At 53.0% G+C, this 27,642-nt stretch overlaps 1 protein-coding gene across 1 annotated transcript; it reads right to left on the bottom strand.

Moving 5' to 3' along the window:
• Positions 1-687: 687 nt before the first annotated feature.
• WNT9B (Wnt family member 9B) lies at positions 688-24,440 on the bottom strand. Its single transcript, XM_082371685.1, has 4 exons — positions 24,342-24,440; positions 7,278-7,534; positions 5,401-5,666; positions 688-4,527 (listed from the first exon to the last, which is right to left on the bottom strand). The coding sequence occupies exons 1-4, from the start codon at positions 24,419-24,421 to the stop codon at positions 4,054-4,056; spliced, it is 1,077 nt and encodes a 358-aa protein (XP_082227811.1). The 5' UTR covers positions 24,422-24,440; the 3' UTR covers positions 688-4,053.
• Positions 24,441-27,642: the final 3,202 nt, after the last annotated feature.

The raw sequence follows: 27,642 nt of genomic DNA, 5'->3' as shown, positions 1-27,642 counted from the left end.
GACTGTGGATCTCCTTCTGCCTGCCCCCCTGGGGGCCCCGTGTGGATCCCAGCAGGCTGAAGAGCCAGGGCAGGGCAGGGACAAGGCTTCTCTGCTGACCTTCGCTCCAAAAGAGGCCTCCTCCCCCATCAGACCCCCAGGAGCAGCAGCTGGTTGAGGACATGCACTTGCACTTCCCAAAGCATGCTGGGAGGCCAGTGGCCAGGGAGGGACTCTGAGGCTGACAAGTAAATGACCAAAACCACTGCACGGCCGTGTGTCTCATTTCTCCTACAGAACCGTAAGTCCCTGAAGGCTCCTGCCCTGCCTTAACTTGCCCCACCCCAACCTGCATGGTTGGACATAGGATGCGGGCACTAAAAATACTTGTCATCTCCAGGAGGGGACCCAGGCTCTGGCCTGGTCCAACCTGGTATATAACCTTGGATGGGTCACCTCTTTCCTCTGGGCCTCAGCTTCCCCAGAATCCATAGAATGGGATGACCCATCCCCGTGCTACATACATCTGAGGGGAGGCAAGAACTCATACTTTGGAGGCCAGCAGCTCTGTGTTCTAATCCTGAGACCATTGCTTGCTAGTGGCATTCGGGAGCCTTCACACCTCATAGCCTCCGTTTCCTTGACCATGAGATGGGCGTGGTCGTGTCCAATACGCAGGGTTATTGCAATAAAGCGAGACAAAATAGGTACAAATAGCTGACACGTGGTTTATTGGTTTATTGTCTCTCCTCTCCCACTAGAGTGGCAGCCCCACGAGGCAGGGACTTGGTCTCCTTCACTGCTGCACCCCAGCACCCGGGGTGGTGTCTGGCCCTCAGTAGGAGCTCCCTAAACCATCGCTGACTGAGTGGATGAACAGAACAGGTGCTCGATATACGATAGCTCTGGTTGTGATTCTAAAATGTGCTGAGACAAAAGCGTTTGAAGTTCATGGTTGTTGAGAAAGGAAATTCTGGGAAGCAAGAAATAATCTTCAGGGCTGGCATGGGTGTCTCTGTCGCTCTGTCAGCCAGTGGAGGACACCAGGGAAGCTGGGCTTATCTGGACCAGGGGCAGACATGATGTGCCCACAAGAGCCAGGCAGCAGCATGCACGAGTGAGGTGGGAGGTACTTGGCAAACTGGGGAGCCCCCGTGCATCCTGTCTGACAGGGGTCCCTCTCTCTAGCTGACTGTGGCCAAGGTGGGAATGCAGGACCAATTTGCCAGTGCAGCTGATTTTACAAGAGAAGCCAGAAAGCCAATTGAAATCAAATCCTTTTTAAAAGAAAAACACAAATGAGAGCAAACAAAGCCCAGCTGTGGGCTGGGAGGGGTCCTGTGTTGTAACCCAACCCTCTCAGGCGGTGTGGGCAGAAGGAGGGAGGGCCCGGTGGTGGAGCCCCTGGAGTGGCCGCTACGGGGTCCTGATCTCTCCAGGCCTCTCAGGCAGTCCCAGCCTCTGAGACACAGGAAATGCTGACATGCTGCCAAGATCCAAAAGGCAGGGTCACACACAGCCAGGGAAGCAGCCTCATCCCTGGGCTCTTGGACTCAGGGTGGATCCAGACTTGGGGCTCCCAGGCTCTGGGTAAGTCAGCTCCCATAATCTGGCCCAAGTTATTAAAGTTCAGTAAATATTCATTGAAAGAACCTCTTCAGTGTGACTCTGAACACAGCTCTCCATCTCTGGGCCGCATCTGTAAAATGGGCACAGTTATGTAGCCGCACCTACCTCACAGGGATAATGGGGAAATCAAGTGAGATTAAAGGGACAAAAGTGTTTCCAAAGATCAAAAGTGCTTTACAAATGCAAAGTGTGGTCGTCCTTGTCATCATTATTACCATGAGCAAGACAAGTTTCGCCAGAGCAGAAGAGGGGGCCTGGGACCCAGAAGAGCAGAGAATTTACAACGACTTTACAAGGAGGATCCGGATCAAGCCCATCAGAGCTCTTGTGCAGAGGGGATCCTGCTCACTAGCTCTGGGACAGACCCGGTCAAGGGACACGGAGCCCACAAGACCTTCTACCCAGCCACTTGGTGTCCAGCTCAGTGGGCGCCCCAGTCAGGGCAGCTGTATCTCCCCAGATAGATGGCTTCCAGCAAATTCACACGCCCCAGAGCAGCTGCCCATAAAATATAGAAACTATATAAATAACATAAATATTTTCTCATATATCTTAGCTATATAAATTATTCTCTTTTGCCCTAAAAACTATATATGCGAGGTAGACAAAAAAAATACCCTGTGAGTGTTTCCCTTAAAGCTGTAGAAGGAGAGGTCAGTGGTCACTGGTCCCAGGGGCCCCAGCAGGGCTGAGGTGGACCTTTGGGGGCAATTGGAAGAGAACAGGGTGGGAACAGGGAAGTAGAAGAGGGGAGAGGGCTACACAGGGAAGACCTCACAGGCCGAGGGGCCCTCAGAGCCTGACCCGTACCCTTGGCCTGGTCAGTGTTAGTGGCCGACTGTGGCCACAGCCCCTCCGAGGCTACCCTTTATCTTCCTGCCACCCCAGTACTGCCAGCCATGGACTTGGGATGCAGATGGCATGTTGGTGGACTGGGTGCCCTCTTCCTGCTGCCTTATGCCAGGGGCTGAGCCAGGGTGGAGGCAGAGTTGGGGTCTCAGAGGAGGAGGATGGAGCGGGCTGGCAGAGGGAAAGTCTCCTTGCGGTTGGGGAGCGGAAGAAACTAGGGAAACAGCCCTCTGTCCCTTTTCTCTTCCTGCCAAGATGTGGGCCAGCTGCTTGGGTCAGCAGAGTCACTCTCGGGAGGGGCCTCAGGTCAATTTGGCTGCTCATCAGAGCCTCTGCAGCCAAAGATCCTTCCAGCATCCCTCCAGATGCTGCCTGATCCACCGAAGACGGGGCAGCTTCTCCTCACCCGTGGAGATCACAGGGAGCCCCGGGGGCTTCTTCCTGGGGCTTGCACAGACGGTTTCTCAGCATTCGGCTGATTCTGAAGAGTTTCCTGTCTCAGCAAAGGGTCAGCAACTCTGGGTTCCGGGAGAAGGGAAGCTGACAGAGGGCGCGGCAGGGCCAGCAAAGCAGCCAAGGGCGTCCTGAAGGAGGTCACTTCCTCCCGGCTGGCATCGGGCTCTGCTCTGGGAAAGCACACAGCTTCCAGCAAAGTGACCCCTGCAAGGTCTTGATCCTGAACCAGAGAGGTGTGTGTCACTGAATGAGAGCCCTCAGCCTGGCAGGTCCAAGGGGTGTGCATGCATGTGTGTGGGGGGGTGCCTGTGTGCACCCCTGTGTATGTACCAGCTTCTCTCTCCTCCCTCTCAGGGCCTCAGTAGGCAGCAATGGAAAGGTCCACAGGATCAGAGGGAATTAGCAGTCACTTCTCTTCCTCAGGTAAGAGCCAAGGTGGGGTACCATTAGTAAATGAAGGGGGTCCCCCAAGGAACCAGGCTTAGCAAAGACTTTCCCACGCCTATAACGCTAGCCCTGGTAAAAAAAATCTTAATTAGATGAGTAGCTGTGAGTGCACAAACGTAACCGAATCAGAACTCATAAACCAACTCTTGTGTATCACGAATACCAGCTGCACAGGGGCCTCACAGCATAAGTGGACCCCGGTCACACTTACAGCTGGACTGACCCATCCCAGGCAGACTCCAGCCTTTGCTTCTGACTGACCCTGCCTCCCTGGGCCTTTGTGGCCCAGAAGCTCACCTCCCAACATCTTGCTGGCTCTAGGCCACTAATCCCAGGAATCGAGATCGCGGGATATACCCCCTCTCCTCTCCAAAACCTCAGTCCTGCCCTCCTCTTGGCCTCCCTTATTTTCCTCCACATCCTTCCCACTCTGCCCTCCCGCTCCAAGTCCTCAACAAGGCTGGGGACCCTTGGGTTCAGGGGTGGGGCTCCCACCTTTCGAGTTGAGGGAGGGGAAGGCTGATGAGACCCAGTGGGGAGAGGAGCACAGGTGCCCTGGCATGCACATGGGTGAGTGCATGCACGCTGCGTGCACCTGCCCAGGAAGGCTGGCTGGACAGCTGGGTGGCCTCAAGGTGGCCCAGTGCCACGCGAGGTCCTGGCAGAGCCCAGCTGGCACACTGGGCAGTGGGCCTAATGCTTACAGGTGTACACAAGCTCCTCCTGCACGCATTGCTGGCACTCCACGTAGCAACACCACTGCACCTGGCAGTGGCAGGAGAAGGCCACCAGGCGGCTCTGGGTGTCATAGCCCCGCCCGCAGCATAGGCTGCTGCAGCTGGCCTCCCGGGAGCACACCCTGCCCGCCGTGCCGGGCGAGTACTTGCTGGGCCGGCAGAAACTGGGTGAGTCCTCCATGTAGACCAGGTCCCCAGGCCGTGGGGCCGGGCCCTTGGTGGAGCTGCCTGCTCTGGCTGGTGCCCACAGCTCCAGGCGGCCCAAGGCCTCGTTGGTGGCACTGGACACCTTGACGGCTGAGTCATGGCGCAGCTTTAACACCTGGCCTGTCTCACGGAATGGGGAGAGCTGCTTCCAGCAGGTGCGCACGGCGCAGGAGCCCGACACGCCGTGGCACTTACACGTGGTCCTGAGGCCACTCTTCACGGCCTGCGAGGAGAGGCAGAAGGGAGGCGTGGTCAGAGACCCGGGCCCACAGACCCTAGAGCACCAACCCTGGCCGGGGAGCAACAGGAAGATGGGAAAGAGACAGGGGAAGGTCCACATGCGGGGGGCAGATAAGACTCAAGCTGGCCCACGTGGCACCTTAGTGCAAACTAGCTCTAGGCGCCCCTTCCTCTGGGCAGAGACGGTCCTCACATCTTGGTGAGAGCAGTATGGGCCGGATCTTAGCCCCAGCTCCTCCCCTGGCCCGAAGTCCTTGTGGAGCAGACAGCTTGCACAACTGAACACAGCAGCCCTGGTTTACACAAACTCAGTGATAAGGAAATAGAACACAGAACACAATTTCTTAAAGAAATGGAGCCCTAGCCTCTCCCAGCTTTCTGGTCCAAATAGGCCTAGATACTTTTTACCCTCCAGCCCTCCCACTACTGTGTGACCTCAGCCAAGTTCCTTCCCCTCTCTGGGCCTCCTCTGTCTTCTGTAAAATGGAGAAGGGACAGGGGTTGTACCAGATCAGTTTTCAAACTACCTTGGCTTCTAGGACCTCCAGGAAGGCCAGTGCTTGGAATGGAGACCCTTCTCCAAACACGTTTCTGCCTCACCAAGGCCCCATCCTCAGCCAAGCTCGCACCTGCTGCCCAGCTGATAATGATGCCCAGGATCCTTCCCTACTTCCTGGTACCTGGTAATGGTCCAGAATGGACGCCCAAGGAATGTTGGTTGAAAGGATGAGGCTCATCCTGGGCCGGCTCTGTGTGTGTGCTAGGGGGCAGGGCGGATAATGGCCTCCTAGAGACCTCGCTCCCCAGCCCTGCACTCTGGCTGGGAAGGGCTTGGGTCACCCGGGAACGTGCTCACCTTGATGCCCACGTGGGTGTTGTGGGCGTCTACCCGTGCCCGCAGGTCTTTGCTTCCTCTCTTGGGCCCCAGGAAGTTGTTCAGGAACTTGGTGCTGTACTTGAGGTTGTCGCCGCACACGCCCCACTGCCAGGCCTGTCGGCTCTCCAGGCCCGGAGAGTCATCACAGGTGCAACGCTCCATGCGCCCGGCGCTGCAGGCCCGGGCCAGAGTGTGCGTGAGGGCGGCCGAGGACACCGCGTACAGGAAGGCCGTCTCCTTGAAACCTGGGCCGGGCCCCGGGGGGATCGGGAGGGAGGAGGAGAGTGGGCTCAGGGGCTGTCTGCTGCCCTCTGAGGATAGAGTGGGTGGTGGGGCCGCTGTGGCGAGCAGGATGAAGGGCCTGTGAACCTGAGGGCACAGCTCAGGGCAGCCCCCCTGTCACCTGCCCCTTAAACTCAGGATGCAAGTTGCTGTTTAAATGGAACTTCCAATTCCCAAGAGAGTGTGTGCCCAGGTTCTAAGGGCGGCAGGACAGGGGCTGCTCCTTCTACTAAACAGGTGAGAACACAGATGCAGAGAAAAGTGACATGGGCATCTGGCGAGTGGCGAAGCTGGGTTAAACCATTGATCTTGACTCCAAGCTGATGTGTGAGCAAGTTGGACCGACCCATTTCTGAGCCCCTGATCCTCTGAAATATGCTTCCTATGCTTCCTGATGCCTCTCAATGTCACCCTCTGCTACCTACTGGGGAGTAGGCCCAATGACTGAGTGACCTTGGGTCTCCCTCCTGACTGGTCCCAAACCAACCATCCACCCACTTCCAGGACAATCACAACGCTTGCACTATGGGGTGCAGCCCAGAGCTGGCCTCCCCTGTGAGCTCACTACCTTCTACCTGCTCTCTGATGTACCTGGGGTGCTTGTGACACTGAGGTGGGGTGGGGCATCAGCTCTGCTCAGACCCTCCCAGCCACGGGGAACAGTTGCCTAAAAGGGGGTGGGCTGCTCTCATCCACCATCACTCCCTTTTTTGTCAAAAGCCCGTTGATGCTTGGTGATAGTCACAGGATGACCTTTTCCCCCACTTGGGCTGAATGTTTTCTGAGGGAAGATGGGGTCTTGTTCGGCTCCGTATCTCCAGCATCCAGCACAGTACCTGGCTCGCTGAGAGCCTCACCAGATGCTTAGTGAAGTGATGGCCAAGTGGAGACATGGGGCGGGCAGGGAGGGAGGGAGGTAGGGTGGGAATGGAAGGGAGGGAGGGAAGGATGGACTGATGCTTATGATCAACAAAGAAACAGGTGAGTGAATGAACAAATGAAGTCTGTTGTTGGCCTGTGTCATGTCACTTGGCCAACTATTAACTGCCATCCCTCCTTATCTGCTCTCATACCTTTGTGAGTGTGAGTGTGTGTGTGACGTGTGTGTGTGTGTGTGTGTGTGTGTGTGTGTGTGTGTGTAGGAGGCTGAGGGAAGGGACTGGGGGACCACCCATCTCATCTGTGGGCTCTTCCAGTAATGGGTGGTGCTCCTCCTCTCCTCTCTTGCGTCCTCCTTGCTCCCCTGCCCCCGCCAAACAGGGAAAAGCTAGGCCTCATTAACTCCAGGACCCTTCTTACTCAGGACTGTGCTGGGTTCGTAAGGGCAACGTGGCCCGGGGACAGGGGCCTGGGGAGTGGGAAAGGCAGCCTCCTCCTCCCCAACCCTCCTCCTCCTAATCCTCCTCCCAGCCCTCCTCCCCAAACCTCCTCCTCCCAGCCCTCCTCCCCCCCAGCCCTCCTCCCCCCAGCCCTCCTCCCTCCCAGCCCTCCTCCTCCCAGCCCTCCTCCCCCAGCCCTCCTCCCCCCCAGCCCTCCTCCCCCCCAGCCCTCCTCCTCCCAGCCCTCCTCCCTACCTCTCTTGAGCAGCCCCGTCCTCCCCTCTAGGCTGCAGTTCCAGCGCTCATGCCGGAACTGAAACTGGCACTCGAGCAGGCTGAGGTGTGCGGCATCCTGCAGGGTCTCAGCCAGGCCTGGCTCCCGCCGGCAGAGCTGCTTCTGCCGGCGGGACAGCTTCAGGAGGTCACACTGCTTCAGGTGGGCCCCACCCTGTGCTGGGGCAGGGGCGGTGCCCAGACCCGGGAAGGGTGTCAGGACCTCCCGCCCGGTCAGGCTAGAGGAGGCAAGAGAGAAGGGAGACCAGTGACCCTTGGGTCGTGACAGGGGAGGAGGAAGGATGACAATCCCTAAGAATGTGGGGCAGGTGAGTGGAAGGGCCTTCCTGGGGGCTGCATTATTCGCCCTTCTAGGAGGGAGGCTGGCCCCATGGGGTCATGCCCCCATTTTACAGAGTAGGAAACCAAGGTGCTTATAACAAGAGCTAGTGCAAGATCTCAAACCCAAGTTTTCCAGAAGCCAAAGTCTCTGCTCTTCTCACCCACCTTATTTCCCAAACTTGCCCAATCAGAAAAATCATCTGAGGTGCTTATTAAAAATACAGATGCCCAGGATCTATACTTAGCAATTCTGCTTCTCTTGGTCTGGAATAGGACCTGGGAATCTGTATATTTTCCACATTCCCTGGGCAGCTTTGAGGATCAGGGCAGTTTGGGAAATATTGCGCATAGCATTGGCTGCTGCCTGGCTTGCATGTTCCTAAGAGGGGCAGGCAGAGGGATGTCGACATTAAGAAGACGTCCAGCCAATTTCCCTGGTATCCCTCTCTCCCTTACATTAGGTTGCTGCCCAAGTAATGCCATGCCAACCTAACTTGTTTCCATAATCCCCAGATAGATCTTTAACCATCTGGCCACTCCATGCCTGTTACAAAAAGATACTTAGGGAATACCCGAATGGATGGAAAGGTGGAAGGATGGAGAGATGAAGGGAGGAAGGAAGGATGGGTGGATGGACTGACAGGTGGATGAAGATGAAGGAGGTATATTTTCATCAGGCCACCAGCTCCAGACTCTTTGCTCTACTATATCTGAAGTCCATGGATGCTGAATCAGGCTGCCACTTTCCAGTGGCCCATCACTTCCTAGCTGTGTAACCTAAAGGCACTGATTTTCTCCTCTGGAAAATGGAAAGTGTGATCCTTGCTACCTCCTGGCGCTGCTGGGAGGATTATTTGAAAAGTTACTAACCACAGGGGCTGGGACTTGCTGTTTCACCTTCCTGCTAGCTGGAGTTTCTCAAAACTCTTTCCTCTTGCAAGATGCTTTACTCTCGGGCTTCCCTGGTGGCGCAGTGGTTGAGAATCTGCCTGCTAATGCAGGGGACACGGGTTCGAGCCCTGGTCTGGGAAGATCCCACATGCCACGGAGTGGCTGGGCCCGTGAGCCACAACTACTGAGCCTGCGCGTCTGGAGCCTGTGCCCCGCAACGGGAGGGGCCGCGATAGTGAAAGGCCCGCGCACCGCGATGAAGAGCGGTCCCCGCACCGCGATGAAGAGTGGCCCCCGCTTGCCGCAACTGGAGAAAGCCCTCGCACGAACCGAAGACCCAACACAGCCAAAAATAAATAAATAAATAAAGTAGCTATAGAACGCAGCTTTCTTTAAAAAAAAAAAAAAAAAAAAGATGCTTTACTCTCTAACCTGGGCAGAGTCTTCCCTTTGTACAGATAAGGAAACAAAGGTTTTACAAGGAGGCAGTGACTAATTTGAGTCTTACAGCTGATCAGCAGCAAGGTGGGGACTACAGTGATTTTTTTTTTTTTTTTTGGCTGTGCCCCGCGGCATCTTAGTTCCCCGACCAGGGATCGAACCCATGCCCTCTGCAGTGGAAGCTCGGAGTCTTAACCACTGGACTGCCAGGGAAGTCCCAAGGTGGGGACTACAAATAGAGCTCACCTTCCCTCCGCCCAGGAGCGGTCCATGAGATGTTTCTCCCAGTTCAAAATATCTGCTGTCCTGTACCCTGGTGGCCCTCGGAGTGGGTGAAATATACATCACTCTGGCACCCAGGCTTGAGGAAGCAGACACTTTCTGGAATTTGCTGGCCTTGTGGCCGTGGTAAAAGATCAAAGGTGGAACCAGGCGATGGCTCTTAAAGCTCCTGCTTGGATGTGGCACTTGTCACTTGTGTGGCCAGGTCTGGGCTGCACCCCATAGTGCTCAAGTGCCACCAGCCAAGGCAAGCCCTGTGGCCAAGCCCTGAGTGGTCAGAGAGGCCCACATCCCACAGAGCCAAGGGCACGGCTCTCCTGCTTGGAGCCACCTGCCCCAGCCAGGACATCTGGCTGGATGCCACACCCTCCCCGTCTACCCCAGGGAGGGTGTGGGTCCTGGCCAGGTCCCAGGTGCCCCCAGAAAGTGCCCGTAGATCCCAAATCCATCAGGTGCAGCCAACCCAGTGTGGAGCAAATCTCCGAAACCCCCGAGCAGAGACAGATGCTATCGGGCTCCTCCTGGCCCAGCCCGGCCCTGGGCTCCCCTCCCAGACAGGGTGAGGGCAGGGACCCGTTAATCATTAATCTGGGGGCAAATGGGTAAATTTCCAGTCCACCAGGTCTACACCCAAACCCCTCCCTGCAGTCTGGCAGGAAACCCTTAGAGGTTGACCCTTGGCAGGTCCAGAGCAGAACCCAATGTCAACTCCAGCCCAGGATACCCCACCCTGACTGGCTTCCGGTGTGGAGGGCAGCTTGGGGGCTGCAGGAGCAAAGGGAGCAGCAGCCATCTAGCCCCTCGAATGTCTTCCTCCCCACACCAGGGGCTGGTGTGAGGGGCAGCTTCTGTTCACGCAGTTCTTGTGTTTCAGAAATTGGGACCTCCCTTGTAGTAGTGATTAACAGATGAGAGAATGAGCAGGGAATGATGGGAATTTTGGCCAACAGGACTGCAGATCCTTCAAGGCCTGTCTCAAATTCCATTATAAGAATAATAGCTATTATTTTTATATCATTAAGCTATATTATATGTTATGTAATGTATAATTTATATTCTATTATATAATATTATCTACCACGGTTTTTTTTTTTTTTTTTGGCCATGCCATGTGGCTTGTGGGGTCTTAATCCCCTGACCAGGGATTGAACCCAGGCCCAGCAGTGAAAGTGCCAAGTCCTAACCACTGGACCACCAGGGAATTCCCTTATCTACCACATTTTGAGTGCTTATTACTAAGCCCTTTAAATTACTCTTTCAGACACCTGTTGGGTTGGCTGCCTACCTGTTCCTTCTATCTACATGGTTACCCTGTCTGCCATTTTATACCATATGATCTTGCTGCTCTGGCCTGTTGATTGGACCACTGAGGATCACATGACCCAGGCTGGGCCAATCAGTTCTTTCTCTAAGAATTTGGAAGTTGACTTAAGAGAGCATACATTTGCTTTCTCTCTCTTTTTCTCTCTTTCTTTGACTTAAGAGAGCATACAGTTGTTTTCTCTTTCTTTGGGCTTGTAACTCAAGAGATAGAAAGCTGGTCCAAAGCGAGAGAAAAAGAATGAACCAAACCCATAGAGAGAAACAGAGGTGAGAATGGGAGGGAGAATTTGGGGAGCTCTTCAGCCCCTGGCCCCAGAATCTTCCTGTGGTCATCTCTGTTCTTACTTGAGACACTCCTATCTGTAGAACGATGTCAAGGCTGAGAGTCAGTTTGTCTAGTTAAGGGTGCCGTCCCTGATCACCACCTTCTGACAGCTGTGGAGTACCAGCACACCCTACGCTGCACTTGTGAGCCAGGCTCGGCAAACACATTTTCCCCCCATCAACAGGCCACTGTTTTTTTAATTTCGTGTAATAGACCCTGTGATTGATGGCCCCAGGAGTCCAGTATAAAGTCGGTTAATTTTATTAGCAGTAATGACACTTAGTAGCGATTAATGGTCAGGAAAGGCAGCCAACCGCACAGGAGCTTCAGGCCATACTGGGCCCTGGTCTGCCCAGGGCTGCTCTCAAAAAAGGCCCCCTCACACTGCCTCAGGGGCCCCCATAGGACCTAGGAAGACAACGGAGAGACATACCAGGACCCAGTTTCCCTTTTATTTGTTTTCTATGTTGCAGTTTGGGACCATTTTTCCTTTGAAGAAATAGTGCCAGGACATCAAACTTAGAAAATACCTCAACTGATTTCCTTAAACAGTGCCAGTAAATGCTCTGACACATGCCCTATGGATGCCGTGGCATCTGCTAGAGACGGTTTCTTCTTGGACCTCAGAAGAATTCTAGGTGTTGCAGGTTCCAATCTGTTCCGGGGTCCGTGGGCATGATCTGTTCCCATTGAAGAAATCATTCTATCTGGCATTCCAAGCCTGAGAACCCCACCCACCAAGCCCTTCTGCAAAAATCTCCACTTGTTAGTTGAGCATCTTGAGGGTAAGATGTACAACCAGAGAAGATCGAGTGAGCTTCGTTGAGTCTAAGGAATCCAGACAAAATCTGGGGCTTTAATGAAGACACCTCCCCATGGTCAGGTCAGATGCTATCAGTCAAGCAAGCGAGCAGTGTTCTGGACTGAAGAGCAGAGGACAGATTATCTGCAAACTTGCTGATTACCCTTCTGGGCTGAGGGATAAGAGCGCCTTCAGGCCCCTGCCTGACTCAAGTGCCCCTGAGACACCTGGAACCAACCCTTCCCCATCAGTTGCACCTGCTTTGGCCCAGCTGGTCTGTCTCCCCCATTCCTGTTTCCTGTCGGGCTCTCCCAGGTTGACTTCCAGCCTCTTTTGTCCCATTAGGAAAGCAACCACCCCACGTGACCAGCTCCATTCTCCTCCCTTCTTTGCCCCCGGCCTGTGCCCCTCTGTCCTTTGCACCCTCAGCCCATGGCCCTTGGCGGTCAGGTTGATAAGACTGGAAGCCCCCACCCTCACACAATGAGATGCCTTTGGCTTTGACCCCAGAGCCTCCCCAGCCGCTTCCCAGGCCACCTCGTCTCCCTCCAAAGTGGGAAAAGTCAAGGGTGCCCCTCCGGACTTCATCTCACATCCTACCCACCCAGACCCCCTCTGTCCATGCCTGGTCTTTCCCGCCCGTGCCTTCTTTCACCCTGTTCAAGGCTCACCCCATCCACAGTTTTGGCTAAAGCTGCCCCATCTGGGATGACCTTGAAGGAAGCAAAAGTAGGTTCTCCCAGGCTTTGGGGAAGCCTCCCAGGAGACTGCTTTGGTCTATCGTCCACAGGACCCCAGGGACCAGCGAACCCCTGAGCAGAACTAGAGTTCACCCTGGAATGATCACCCGTCACTTGCTAGAGTGTGGGGACCAAAGGACCTCAGGCCCCCAAGGCTGTTCTGGCCTGGGTAGTCTGGTCCCAGGTCTGCCCTCACTCACTGGTGACCCCAGGGATGTCCACTCACCCCCTAAGCTCATTCTATCTAACAAATACACCTTGACTAGTAGGAGAGCATGACTGGAGCCAGACTGCCTCAGTTCAAATTCCACCTCCACCTCTTACTAGCTGTTCTACCTTGGGCAAGGCACTTCACCTCTCTGTGCCTGATCTGTGAAATGCAGATAATCACAGGACCTATTTCACATGGTTATTGTGAGATTAAATGAATTAACATCTGTAGAGCTCTTAGAACAGTATCTGTCACATGGTAAGCTCCCGGTTAAGTGTCATTCTTAAGCATCTACTACGTGCCAGGTGCTGTGCTGGGTGCTGGGACCCACACTCATAACCTCAAGGAGCTCACAGTCTGGAGGGAACTTGGCTGAATTCAGAGCACTGCAAACTCTCCCCAGACCCCAAGCGGCAGGGAAGGAGAAGGCTCTGAACCAGCCCAAGTCCCAGAGGAACAATAGTTGCTCAGGGACCCGGATCAGATCTCCTAACACCATCTGGGTAAGAACCTGACCTCAGCCAGTCCCCTCCTGCCTGTACTGGGAGGCCCGGGGTGGAGAGGGGGCTGAAGGAAGCTCTTGGGAGCTCTCTGGAGAAGGCCCAGCAGGTGTAGAACACTTCCCATCACCTGGGGGTGCCCAGGCTCTGTTCTTCCAACCCTACCCCCATCCCTGTTTCTGCTCGAGAGGGTCTGACGGTTCCAGAGGAGACCGCCCCCAGGATGTGGGTGGGTGAGCAGGTGGGTGGCACAAGACAAAACTGGCGGTTCCCAGGACACCAGGTCATGCCAGCCTGTCTGGACACTTAGCTGGAGGGACCAGGAGCTGTTCCTGGCACCAGGGCTGGTGCCAACTGCAGGCAGCTACCTGGGAACCAGGAAAGCCTTGCCCTGCCTGGAGCATTGGCCTTGGCCCCGCAAAACCCTATTAGATGCTCCGATAACAGGCTTCCGCTGCAGGGCCATTTGCATGGTAAGTGCACCTTTTGTGCTTTCATCTCAAATATCTCAGCCCACCTCTCCCGCCCTCACTAAATCCCCCTATACACACACACACACACACACACACACACACACACACTCACACTCACACTCCCCACCCCCACCTGTCCTCTCCAGTCGCCACCTCTTCCCAGCAGGGGAGAGTTAGCGAGGACAGTGTCTGGCCCAGGAAAAGAGGGCACATGGCTCCGGGCAGTCCTTCTTCAGAGAGGGGGCCCCCTCCACACCCCTGGCTCCTCTCCCCTCCTCCCGTCATCTGTGGGGCCCCGAGGTTTACACTGCTGAGAAGCACATCCCTCTCTCCATCCTTCAGGCTCCTCTCTCCTTGACAAGACTCACTGTCACCTCATACCTCCTCCATGAGGATGTCCTTAGTGAGCAGCCTTAATGGCAAATTTGGCAGGTACCGTTTCCCACTTTTCCTCCAACTCCTCCTCCCCCATCCTTTCACTCACTCTTCTATTTAAATATCAATATTGAGCATCAGCTTCAGGCCACAGAAGAGCAAAACAAACCAGACTGCTCGCTGTATCCCTGTCTGGGTCTCAGCCTTCCTCTCCTCCCCACCTCTTAGCCTCAGAACCCACCTCGAGGACTGAATCAGCACACCTCCCCGCCCCCCACCAGCCCACCCCTGGCTCAGAGAGAAAAGAGACTGGCCCAGCTGTGGGCTTTATCTCTCCGAGAACAGCTCCACTTCCTGTTTTGCAGCCGCCCGACTGGGCTGCCTGCTGAGGATGGCATCGTGGAGACGGGTGCTCAGGAGCTAAGTGGGCAGCAAGCAGGCCGCCCAACAAGCTTGCTTTGCATCTCAACAATCTCGGGCATTTAGAGCCTGGCTGGTGCAACACCTGTGGAGGAAATGCTTCCCCCTTCCTCCTCCTGTCTCCCTGCCTCTCCACTCAGGCTCAGGCTGAAGCTGTGGAGGGGAAGTCTTTGCCCCTGGCATGGATAGATCAGGTGGCACAGTGGCCATGGAGGGTACCAAAAGTCACTCCTGTGCAAAGGAATCCCTCCCCTTCACAAGTCTGGGATGATAAGCACCTCCCCCACGTCCCTGGCTGGGTCCAAATGTACACCACTTGAATCATTATATTCTAGGGCTGGGGAAACCCTTCAGGACCACCCAGTCCAGATGTTTTGCCCTGATGGCTTCTGGGAGGTACCCCAGAGGCTTCTGCAGTGCAGGCAGGAAGGCAAGAGGTTTGCCAAGTATGCAAGTCTCTGCTTTGATCTGTCTGGTGCCCTGGAAGTTCATGTAAGATTTTTGTCCAAGATGATCCACTGAGTTAGTGGCAGGGCTGGGACTGCACCCCGGGTCTCCCGATTGCTCCCATCAAGATTGGCGGTCTCTGCTTTCAGTTTTAATGTAACACTTCAGGGAAGCAAAAGCAGCCTTCATCATAGTAAATGTCTAGGGTGATCGGAACGCAAGACGGGTAGGATTGAAGGGAAGGAAGACTGGTCAGGACTCCTCTGGCCCCCTGAGCAGCTGAAGGGAGAGAGGACCCTGGTCTAAAACTCAGTTTCTTTTCAGCCAAGAGTCAGAAATACAGCTTGGAGCAGTGGCCTGCCAATTCATATTGAAGTGTGAGAGTCTGATATAATAATGCCAGTATCTGAGAACATACTTTGCTAGACAGAGGAAGCTCAAAGGAGGGAGTCTGGGATCATGAAGAGGAGAGAGAAAGGGGAAGTCTGGGGTGAGGAAAGGAAGGGGAGGAGAGAAAGGGGGATGGAAGCCTTAAGATAAGCTTCCCCAGCTTCTTGGGTTCACAGGCCCAGCCCTGACCCAGGGGAGGAGTCGTTTAGGGGACACAGCATGGGGACGGCAGGGAAAGGCAAGTAGTCACTGAGGCTGTATCATCTTGGGGCAACCAACACCCACACCCAGCTCTGCCCCGACCATGGGATCCTGGCTCGTGGGCTGGGCAATTTTGGCCAAGTTTTTTTAACCATGATAAGTTGACCAACTAACCAGCTTGGCAGGCTCTCGGGTGGTCACCCTTATCCCTGAGCCCAGCAGGCTCAGGCTGGGCTGTGGGCCCTGGGAGGGCCTGGCCCCTGGTGAATGCCTTGTGTGTGATCACCCTGTGATGAGGACAATTCCATTGTTTACATATGCTCTAGGAGGAGATGTCCCATGCTGCAAATTCCATTTGTCCTCCTGCAGGTCCCAGGGATGGCTCATGCCCCACCACACCCCTCCCCTCAGCCCTAAGGATAGCAGGAACCTCCAGCCTGGTCAAGGAGCCACTCCCTGAATATGCCTAGTGAGGGCCCGAGTGGTCAGGACAGCCCCAGGGTATGGATGGAGTTATAAATGGCTTCCTTGGGAATACAGCAGGGTCCTCCAGAACAGGACGAGAATAACTTCCCACCTCGGACTCTCCTGGATGCAGAGCCAACCAGGGTTGTAGCAAAGGGCCCCTCCCCTCATGCCAGGCCAGGCTCCTCCTTGTCTTCCTGCCATGGCTAACTCAGTCCAACCTCCATGCCTTTCTTCATGCTGTAATTGCTACCTGGGTTGCCTTTCCCAGTCTAAAAGCCCTCATGGATCCCCTGGACTCTTACAACCACAGCCTTTTTCAACACTTGACTCAAAAATGCAGGGAATGGGAAAGGTGATCCTGAGGCCCTATCTAGCTCTAGTAACCTAAGATGCTTGTCTGCCTCTTCCAGGAAGTCCTCCTTACTTGCCAGCCCCATCCCACTCTAACCATCCAACTTCTTTGTCTTCTCCCAGTTTTTCAGATGTAGTACTATTAGTTCTGCACGGCTCACTTTTTTTCTTCCTCCTCAGGGCTGTATAGACAGTCTCTCCAAGTAGGCTGTAACCCCCTTGGCAGAGGTCCTGGTTTCTCATCCCCTGAGGCACCCCCATCCCCAGCCCAGGCACCTGTTGACTGCATACATCCCTCAGGTGTTAACGCCAGACAGAGTATAGCTCCAGGCTCTCCCTCAATCCCCTCCACCCCCAGGCCCAAACCACTGGCCTCCCTGCCATCTCACTCCCAGGCTGCAGGGGTTACCTAATATCCCCCATCCTCACCACCAAACCTTCCCAAGCTCAAGCCTCAAAGGCTCTGGAAGGGCGTGGCTCTGGAGGGGTGTGGTTCTGGAGAAGCTTCCCTGTGGCCATGCCTGCCCCAGCCCTCAAACTGGGATCTGGACCGACCCAGATCTCAGGGCAGTCTGGCCTCGGTCAGTCAGACCCTGACTCCTCCGACCAGCTCAGCCCCTATGGGGACAGGGAGAGCCAGGCTGCTTCCCTCTGACCCTCAGTTTCTGGGGACAAGCTGTGCTTGGGCAGCCAGAGCCTCCCTTTGATACACAGTGAGAACCTGGCCCAGGTCTTTCTTTAAAACTCAATGTACCCAACCTCTCGTGATGACACGTGACAGGTTCAGAAAATTTTATCCACGATTCCGGACTCCAGAAATCTCCGACAACTACAATTCTTGGGTACAGTTGTGGCAAACCCATGTGGCAGCAAGACTTGACCTGAGCCAAAGTGAGAATATTTATGGTCTATATTTATCCCAACGTGTAGATGTTTTTCTGCAAAAATAATCGTGTCCGATTACTGGGAGCTGCCCTATACCTTGCTAGGGATATTATGTTATACGTGGTATGCGTATTGTATTATCTTGCTAAAATTTGAAAACTCCTGAAATCTGAAACACATCTGGCCTCAAAGGGATTGTCCCTATGGGGAAAGCAGACCTTCTCTGCTCTTGCCCTAAAACTAGTCTCTTTGGAATTTCCAAGACAGACTGAACATGGTGGTTTGCTTTTCTCTAGGCTCTTTGAGACTCTTCACCCTCTCTCTTCAGTCTCTCCAGTGAGAGGGTCTGGGCTTGAGGTGTCTGCCCCACCCCCAGCTCATTTCTGCTGCCCCCAGGATTCCCATGGAAGGCCAGGTGTGGTTGACTTCCGGAGTCTGATGGAGGCTAGTGCCTGCTCTCTGCTTTGCTTCCCATTCCTATGCTGACAGAGGCCAGGTCATGGCCAAGCAGCATGTGCCTGAGAGGGCCATGCAGAAAGAGCAAATGTGATGGGGCAGAGAGGGAGGTTCTGGGGGCGAGGAAGGGTCAGCAAAAGCGAGAGGGGACTGCCCACCCCGACACTCACTGTGGACCAGGAAACAACGCTAGGGACCGTGGGTGGAGTCAACCAACAACAGGTCCCCAAGACTTCCGCTTAAAGGGCGCTATGCACGCTTAAAGGGCGCTATGCACGAATTGGAGACATGAGCACATAAAAAATTAGGTAACAAACCAAGAGTTGAAGACATGCAGTGCAAGAGATACCTACGACGTATGCCAAGTGAGAAATGTAGGCTACGGGGTGGAGGGCTCAGAGGGTCAGAGCTGCCCAGGGGAAGGCAGGCCTCAGCTGGTAGTCAACAGGCGCAGAAGGCAGGGATGAAGAGGTTGGCTCCGGGTTCTGATAGACTAGAATTCAAATCTAGGTGCTGCCCGCCACTGGCTCTGAGGGACTTGGCCTCTCTGAGCTTCCCCCCACACCCCCACTCACCTGTAAATGAGGATAATTCCACCAGCATCTACCTCCTGGGATGTCACAATGGTTAAATGAGATTATGCACATAAAGGGCTGAGTATAGGAAGGATTCAAATTATATAACGACTGGGATAAAGATGAAGAGAGGAAGGAACAGATGTCAAAAAGATACTCTTTAACCTGGGATGCTCTAAGACGGGCCACTAGACTTCCTGGACTCCATACATGTGGAGAGCATTTCAGCACTTTTATATACATAAAACCCTCATAACGACCCTACAAGGTAATGATTAGCCCATTTTATAGTTGGGAAAACTGAGGTCAGAGCAGTTAACTGACTTGCTCTGGGTCACGGTTAGTAAGTGGTTGGCTGGAGGATTTGAACTCGATCTGTGTGATTCCAAGTCCAGCGCTCCTTACACTATAGCAGGGCATTAGGCTGGCTCCCATCCTGCTCAGGCTGATGCCAGGGTGAGGGTCTCCCTCACAGCACCTGGCCCACCTCCTCCTGAGCCCAACTTCTACCTGAGCACACAAGCCTAAAGGCACCAGGACCTCTCTTCCTTAGGAGATTCCAGCCCAGGTGTCCCCCCGACCCCTCGCTTCTCTCTCTTCTGTTTCCTCCCCACTCAGCCTCAGAAACTCCACCACCGTCCATTGAGGAGGCTGGTTTGACCCCAGCTCTAGAGCCCAGCTCCTCACCGGTTATAGCTGAGCCCAGAGACAAGCTAGCCTAAATTCCTTCCCCCAATACAATGATTCTTATCAGTGATGTTTGGCTTGCAATCTACCACCCCAAAGCAGTAAAATTTCTTTTACCCTTTCTTCCCTGCAACCGTGTTTTTCTCAGGACCCAGTCAATTCCTACAACTATTTTTTAAAAAAATCCAAACACATAAAACACTTAGGAATAATTTTTTAAATGTTTACAAGACCTATACACTGAAAATTATAAAACACTGCTGAAAGAAATCTTAAAAACCCCCAAAAGAGAGATATGGGCAGTTTATAAACCTGAAGACTCAATATTGTTAGAATGCTAATCATCTATAAATTGATTTATAGATGCAATGCAATCCCAATCAAAATCCCAGCAGTCCTTCCTGCAGATATTGACAAGTTGATACTAAAATTTATGTGGAAATACACAGGATCTAGAGTAGCCAAAACAATTTTGAAAAAGAAGGACAGAACGTGTAGTACTTGGTTTCAAGACTTACCATACAGCTACAGTAATCAAGACTGTGGTATTGGCCTAAAGATACACTTATGGAATAGAATACAGAGTCCAGAAATAAGTCCTCATATATTGGGTCAATTAATTTGCAACAAAGATGACGATGAAAAAAGGATCATCTTTTTGACAAATGGTGCTGGAACAAGTAGATATCTACATGGAAAATAATAAACTTCAACCCTTACCCATACCATCCACACAAGTTAACCCAAAAAGAATCACAGACCCAAGTGTAAAAGCTAAAACTATGAAGTTTCTAGAAGAAAACATAGGAGGAAATCTTTGCAACCTCTAATAGGCAGAGATTTCTTGGATGAGACACACAAAAAGCACAAACCATACAAGAAAAAGTTCAAAAGTTGTACTTCATCACAATTAAAATCTTCTGTTCTTCATAAGATAACAATAAGAAAATGAAAAGGCAAGCTACAGACAGGGAGAAAATATTGCCAATACTTTCTGACCAAGGACTTATATCCAAAACATGTAAAGAACTCTTACAACTCAATAAGACAAATAACCCAATGAAAAAGACATTCAAATGACCATATGATCCAAATATCCAGTCCTATATATGTATTCAAGAGAAATAAAAACATATGTCCACAAAGAGGGATGTACATGAATGTTCATAGCAGCTTTATTTGGAATAGCCCCAAACTGGAAACGATCCAAATGTCCATCAACTGGTGAATGAATAAACAAATTGCGGTACATCCATACAATGGAATACTACTCAGCCGGAAAAAAGGAATGTGCTACTGATACATGCAACAACACGGATGAATCTCAAAAACGTTATTTTGAGCAAAAGAATTCATACGCAAAAGGCTATATACCATATGATTCGATTTATATGAAATTCTACAATGGGCAAAACTAATGTGACAGAAAGCAGGGAAGTGGGTGGGAGAGTGTTGACTGCAAAGGAGCACAAGGGATCCTTTGGGATGATGGCACTGTTCCATATAGCAATTGTCGTGGTGGTTACACAGGGTATACATTTGTTAAAACCCAAATCGTGCACTTAGAATAGATGCATTTTATTGTATGTAATGTTGATTTGGAAAAAAAAAATTAAGGTTATGTTTTGCTTCTTCACAATGTTGACACTCCCCCAACCCAAGAAGATGGTTAGAACCCTAGCAACCACCAAGAGTGAGCCTGTACTGAGCACTTAGTATGTGCCAGGCACCCTACCAGGCCCTTTCATTCACTGTCTGAATTAAGCCTCACACCAGCCTTTAGGATGGGTATTATCATCACCCAAAGCTCAGACAGGTTAAGACATGTGTCTGGAGTCACACAGCTAGCAAGAGGCAAAACCAGGATTCAAACTAAGTTCTAGATGACTCAAAAGCCTGTGCTTTCATAAACGGATCTGTACCATCCCTAGATAGGAAAGAAACCCAAACAGGGCAGAGGTCACACATTTAAAAAGCACCACCAAAGTCAACTACGATTTTAAAAGCTGCATCCACAGGAACTATTTCTAGATACAAAATTCATTGGGATGACTTAAAGACTGGACTGAATGACAAGGCCTAACATATACCCAGCTCATCACATAATACAGTGAGTGTTCATTTATAAAACACCACAGAACTTAATATTTGCAGAATTCCCAAGCCATTTGAGCCAAAACATGAGCTCTTGAGTAATCCTAGACTTCCAAGCCAGGACCATCTGGTTAGGGAACATTAGGACCTCCAGATGCTAAAGACCTTGTAGGCAAGTGACTCGATCGTGGACAACACTGAGAGTGGTCCAGAGCCAGGACAAACCTGGTCCACCTTCCATCCCACTGTCATCGTGCCATCCTCTGGGAGCCCACCTGATACCCGAGCAGGGCTCAGTGCATCCTATCTCACTGCTGAGGACAGAGGAGAATGCTGTGACCTCACCCATCCCACTACAGCCAAGAATCTGACAGATTTAACCAAGTAGGGGAGGGGGCAACCCTCTACCTCCTCACCCTCTGCAGCTCCTTTGCAGCTGCAGCTCTCCTGGGTGACCACACAGTATTAGCTCTAGTGGCTAATACTCTCTGTAGAACAAAGAGTCCAGATTGGCGGCAGGACCTGGTTTCTATCCTGCCTCTCCCACTAGCTTGCTGTGCGACATAGCGTGAGTCACTGAAACTTTCTGACCCTCAGTTTCCTTTTGGGAACTATTTACACCCATCCTGTATATACCTCAAGAATGGGTCTGAGGATCAGATGGCAGAGGGGCTGAACAAGAAAATTATTTGTAAACTGCAATACTAGTTATGTTATTATCAGCATCACCAGAATTAGGTGCTAGACTCAAGTAAAAGCACCAGAAGCAGCTGCTGGCTCACTGATTTGGGGATGATGGTTCCTTCATCTGAAAAATAGGAATAATAATACATGACCTGCTTGAAGCAGGGAGTTAGACCAGAGAAACTTTGGGGGTCACTTCCAACTCTAAAGTCTGATACTATGATTTTAAAAGGCCCAAGAAGATTGGCCTCACCCGCTCTCCTGATGTCTGAATTTTCTTTTATCAGGATGCCAAAACATTTGATCTTATAATCAGAAATGAGACTTCAAATGCAAATGACCTAGAGAAGGGAGAAGCACATTGCCACACATTCTCACTACAGTGTTATAGATTCCTTCCAGAGAGCAAATTCAGATAGTACGATGGAAAACCTGGCCTAACTGAGTCATGACAGGGCTTCCTCAGCGAGAATTCAGGCTGCATCCTGTCTGTTCTCTGAGACCAAACACAGAACAGCACAAAGCCCCATTTTTAGCTTATTCTCTGAACATTTTTCCTCCTCCCCAGACTGGGGTGGTGGTGGCTGGAGTGTATTTTGCCAGCTCTGTCCAGGGGGGCTCATGACTTGGAAGAGGTGGCTCATACTCACATGTTCCCTCTCAGCCCCAACCCATGCCTGATCCACCATCTCCCTTTTCATTTCCAAGACCGCCCCCTTGCTCACGGCTCTCAAATTCTAACCCTGTGCACTGCCACAAACTCCTTTCCCTTCCAACCGCACCAGCCTGGGTGGTTCCAGCTTCCTGGAGCCCCTCTCCTCCCATCTCATCTGGCCCTTGCCCCATCCTCAACCTCCAAACCCAAGCAAACACAAGGATTGTGAAAATGAGCTGATATCCCAGAGGATGCAGGCACCATTTGTCCACACCCCTCTCCTGCCCCCACTCTCCATTCCAGCTCAGAAACCCCTGCTGGGGCTGGACTATCAAGACACTGTATCTCCTTAATAATTAGTAACATCAGTTGAGCATTTACTATGTGCCAGACCCTGTTCTAAGTGCTTTACATGTACTAACTCACATGATCCTCCTATGAAATAAGCACTATTATCCTCATTTTACGGATAAGAAACTGAGGTACAGAGAGGTTAAGTGACTTGGCCAAGAGCACACAGCTAGCAAGCAGATGGATTGGGGATTGAGCCCAGAGTCTGTACCCTAACCATTTTATCCCGTCTGCTGAGGAGCAGTGGCTTTTCAAGCCTGAAATCATTGGGAAACGAACATGAATGCACAGTGCTCTTGAAGTGGATAGAGAGGCTCAGTCATATCAAGTTTAGCCCCTTCTCTGTACAAAAGGGGACACTGAGGCCAGAGACTAAGTGATCTTCCCAGGTCACCAGCAAGCTGAGCCCTGAGCTAGGGTCAGGGCTGACGCCACCCGCTATATATTTCAGGAGCGGCCACTGCCCACAGCCAAGGCATGTTTTAACCAGGGGTCATGACCTGGAAATTAGCCCACAGCCCTTATTCCAGCCTGTGCAGGACCTCTCAGACCCTCTCAGACCCTTATTCACCCCCTCCCTGCCAGGTCCTTAAGAGCAGCCTCTGGCAGGTCACTTGCTTGGTGGTTTATGTTTTTCGGTTTTTGTTTGTTTGTTTTTGCCTTTGCCGGGGTCAGACTGTAAACCTCGCCTTGATTTGGGGTGAGGATCACAAAAAGTGCCATGATTTAAAGTAAGAGACTGTATATATTTAGAACAGGCTTTGGGTGGAGGTCAGGAAAGTCCCTTCACACCCACGACCCCATCTCCCACCCCAAGTCCCTGCAATTCAGGGTCAGAGAAGGAGGGACAATTGCCCTGTAACTTGCTCTCCAAACACTGCCCACTCCCACCCATTCTCTCCCCAGTTGTCACCCCCAACTCTGACCCTCCTTTTCCAATCATGTATACCGCCTCCCCTCTTACTCTCTTCGTCATTCTCCTGAGAAGTCACCCGACGCCAGGTCTGAGATTTGGTTGGGTTTCCCCCACGGACGGTTCCCTCCCGCTCTCCAGCTGACACTCCCCACGGTCCGCGGGTTCCCCCATCCCTCTTGGATCAGCGCGATCCCCTCCCCCGGCCTCGGTAACAACCCACCCCACCCATCCAGCCAGCCCTCCGGGTCTCCGCTCTGCGGGGCGAAGGCAGAGGGTCGGGAGGGAGCCCCAGGCAAGGACGGGTGGCTGGACAGAGCCCAGGATGGGGGCGGACAGAGCACCGAGTGAGGATCCGAGAGGGCATCCGAGCGCGGGAGGGACGCCTCGGACAGGCAGGGACAGGGAGCCCCGGGGAGGACCGGGACAAGGTCCGAAACGCCTGCAGAGTCCGGGAGCTTGGGTGGGGGTCTGAGACCCGGCCGAGTGGGCGGGATGAGGTCTCGGACAGGACAGGGTGAGAAGAGCGGCGGTGAAGGGGACCAGATCTCGGACGCTAGAAGGTGCGATCCGCGTCCGAGTCGGGGAAGCCAGAGAAGGAACTCTGGGCGCGAACTCCGACCCCGAGATGGGGCTGGGTACCACCGGGTCTAAGGTCTGAGTTCGAGATCCCGCCGGGGCCAGGGCCAGCGGAAGGGAAAAGTTGGCCTTGCTGCAGCGGGAGGAGGGGAAGGCAGGCGGGCCGGGGCGCGGCGGGCACTGACCCGAAGTAGGCGGCGGCGGCGGCGGCGGGCAGCGCCAGCAGGCAGAGCGCGGCCAGGGCCAGCGCGGGCGGGGGGCGCATGATGCCGGCGGCGCGGCGCCCTGTCGCATCTCCTCGCGCCGCTCAGCGCTAGCAGCGCCGCCACCAGCCGCCCGCGGGGCTTTAAACCCGGGAGGGGCGGAGCGGGCGGGGGGAAGGGAGCGGCGCTGGCGGCGCACCCCCGCAGGCGGCGAGCCCCCCGCCTCATTGGCCCCGCCGGCTTGCCCCGCCCCATCGCGGGTGGGGCCACCGCCCCGGGTCCGCCCCCGCCCCGCCCCCAGCTCCCGCGCCCACCCTCCCCAGGTGAGAGCTCACCTGACGCGGTGCGGGCCTAGGGACGCGGCGGCTGAACGTGAAGGCCCCGCACCTGGAGAGGCGAGGATGGGGGTACGAGTCGGGGACCAGGGAGTTTTTGCCCCTCCGGGCGGGGTGGAGGCACACACAGGATACCTTTCCCCAAAGAACAAGGGGGCGTAGAAGGAGCGAGGCGCCTGGAGTCTGAGAAGTAGTTTCTCGTCCGCTCTCTAGCCGGGCCGGTGCGGGTCCCTTTGCCCGGGCTCCACGACTCTGAAGGCAGGGCCGGCTGTGGATGCAGAGACGCTCTTCCAGAGCAGGAGAAATGCACGTCTAACGGCAAAGGGAGTCCTGGGCGGGGGGCGGGGGGGTCCCTTGGTCAGAGCGGAGGGGGGAGAAGGAAGCCCAGTTTCTAAACAGGAGACTGTCTGTCAGGGAGGACGTCTCAGTGAGCATTTGCTGATGTTCATGGAACAAAAATCCAGATCCTCTGGTCAGTGGGGCAGGCAGAGCCAGGGTGGGGGTGGGAGAGGAACCTGCTTTCCAAAGAGTGTAGACGCCAGAACTTCTTTCAGACAGGGTGGAGATGTCCAGTGTTGGGCCACAAAGCTCTGTCTTGCTTATTCTTTTTTAAAATTTAACCCCAATTCCTGCAGCGAAGGTGCAGTGATCAAGGCAGTGTGTGGCACCCATCTAGGAGGGAGACATACAACAAATGGCCCAAGCAAGATTTAATATGTTTTTGAGAGTCTTGAACACTGGGTCAAATCAAGCAAAACAAAATAGAACTTGCACTGAATGTCAAGATCTGCATGTAAAGTTTCCAAAAAATCAACCATGCATGCAGAACATCAGGTGACAGTGACCTTGGCTTTGTGGACACAAAGGCGCTGGGAGACTGGTGGGAAGACAGGAGCTGCAATATTAACAGAGGAAGCCCCCAGCCATAGTGAGCCTCTCTGGGCTCAGTTCCCCTGTCCAATGAGGGGAGTGATTAGCTAATCAATGATCTTTAACAACTCTGCCAGCCATATCACATCTCATGGTTCTGTTTATTGAGGCACACGGTTCAGTGTGGTGGGCAGAGACCTGAATTCAAATCATGTAAATTACGAACCTCAGATATGAAATGGGGATGACGATAAATATCTCACAGGATTTTTGTGCAAATAAGAGTGATGCCATGGGAATCCCCTGGAGGTCCAGTGGTTAGGACTCCATGCTTTCACTGCCAAGGGCGCAGGTTCAATCCCTGGTCGGGGAACTAAGATCCTGCAAGCAGCGCGGTGCGGCCAAAAAAAAAAAAAGAGTGATGCCAAATGCCTAGCAGGTGCTGCCACTCAATATCAGGGGTTGTTATAACTGCAAGTATGACCAGTGGTGTGCTGCATTGCAGGGTGGGTGGGAGTCTGATTTATATCATTTGCAGATTCCCGTGCTGCAAATATTGCCACCGTGGCTGATTTCAAGCTACCAATGTGGCATCATCCTTGATCTAAGGAGTTAGGAAGAGATTTGCACAGGTGGCTCCACAAGCCAGTCCAAACCAGCACACGACTAGTAAGACCTTGAACCAGGCTCAACGAGGCTCACAGGAGGGGAGGCCAAGCTGGACCAGTGTGAGTCAGAGAGGAGAAAGAGCCCCCACCAGGAGCCAGCCACCCCAATGGGCACCTGAGCTCGGGCAGGTGAGGAGGGAGCTGCCCCAGCTGCCCCTCCTGTCCTCATGCCCATGGGCACCCACCATACACTCAAGTACACACAAGCATGCACATGCCTGGCGGGGGGTGAGGCACCTTCTCCCAAAGTGACACATTTTCAACGTTTCATAAAAGTTACATGTTGACATCTGACAGTTAAAGCTGTGATGCAGGGAAGTTGGAGAAAACACCAAAGATTCACCGGGGACATTAGTGGGTGGATGGTGAGATACACATGGAAATATCCAGAAGGAGGTTCTTTTTTAAAAAATTTTATTTTAAGTATAGTTGATTTACAATGTTGTGTTAATTTCTACTGTACAGCAAAGTGATTCAGTAATATGTATATATACATTCTTTTGCATATTCTTTTCCATTATGGTTTATCACAGGATATTGAAATAGTTCCCCATGCTATACAATAGGACCTTGTTGTTTATCCATCCTATATGTAATAGTTTGCATCTGCTCATACCAAACTCAGATGGAAGTTCTTGAGCCTCCACCAGCCAATGGTGTGAACCCCACCCTTGGGCCCAGCACATCTCACTGAAGCCTCCAGCCTCCTGAGAGGTTAGGGCAATCATTATTCCCATTGCACAGATGAGTTAACTGAAGCTCAGGAAGATTAAGTATCTGGTGCTTGTGACCCAGCTGTAAGTAGTGGAAGCAAGAGTTAAGCCCAGCCCCAGTGGGTCTGTCACACTGCTTGTCACTCATGATTGGCCACGGCTGGCTGAGGGCCACCCAGGCATAGCCTGACTCACAGTGGCCTTTGCATAATTCATCCTTACAGAGCATCATGTACCTCCTAAGTGCCAATCATCATTAAGGGGCTCTAGTCTGAAGGAGGAGATGATGGTGAAAACAGATTATCTCCACAGTTGTGATATTGTGGGACCCCTGAGGATGGACACAAGGATCAGCCCTCAGGACTTACAGCCTGGGCCATAATGATTTGTTCCTCACACCTCCCCCTCTGCCCTGTGAGCTCCTCAATGGGGGGTGTGGGGGGAGGGCGAGTTTTACTTCTTTCTGTATCTCCAGGGCCTGACACAGGGCCTAGCCCTTAGTGTGTATTCAGGTAATGTGTGTTGTCGTAACTTAGGTCTATGGCCTTTTTATGGGGCTGCAGAGATGGAAAGTGTTATTCTGACACAATGCATGCTCACAGAAACACCCCCTCCCATGCCCAGACACATGCTCCATCACACACACACACACACACACACACACACACACACACACACACACACCTTGACACTCTAC

The sequence above is a fragment of the Balaenoptera borealis genome, assembly GCF_965194805.1.
Source record: "Balaenoptera borealis genome assembly, chromosome: 20".
Lineage (NCBI taxonomy): Eukaryota > Metazoa > Chordata > Mammalia > Artiodactyla > Balaenopteridae > Balaenoptera > Balaenoptera borealis.
This window is presented reverse-complemented; position numbering and strand designations above follow the sequence as displayed.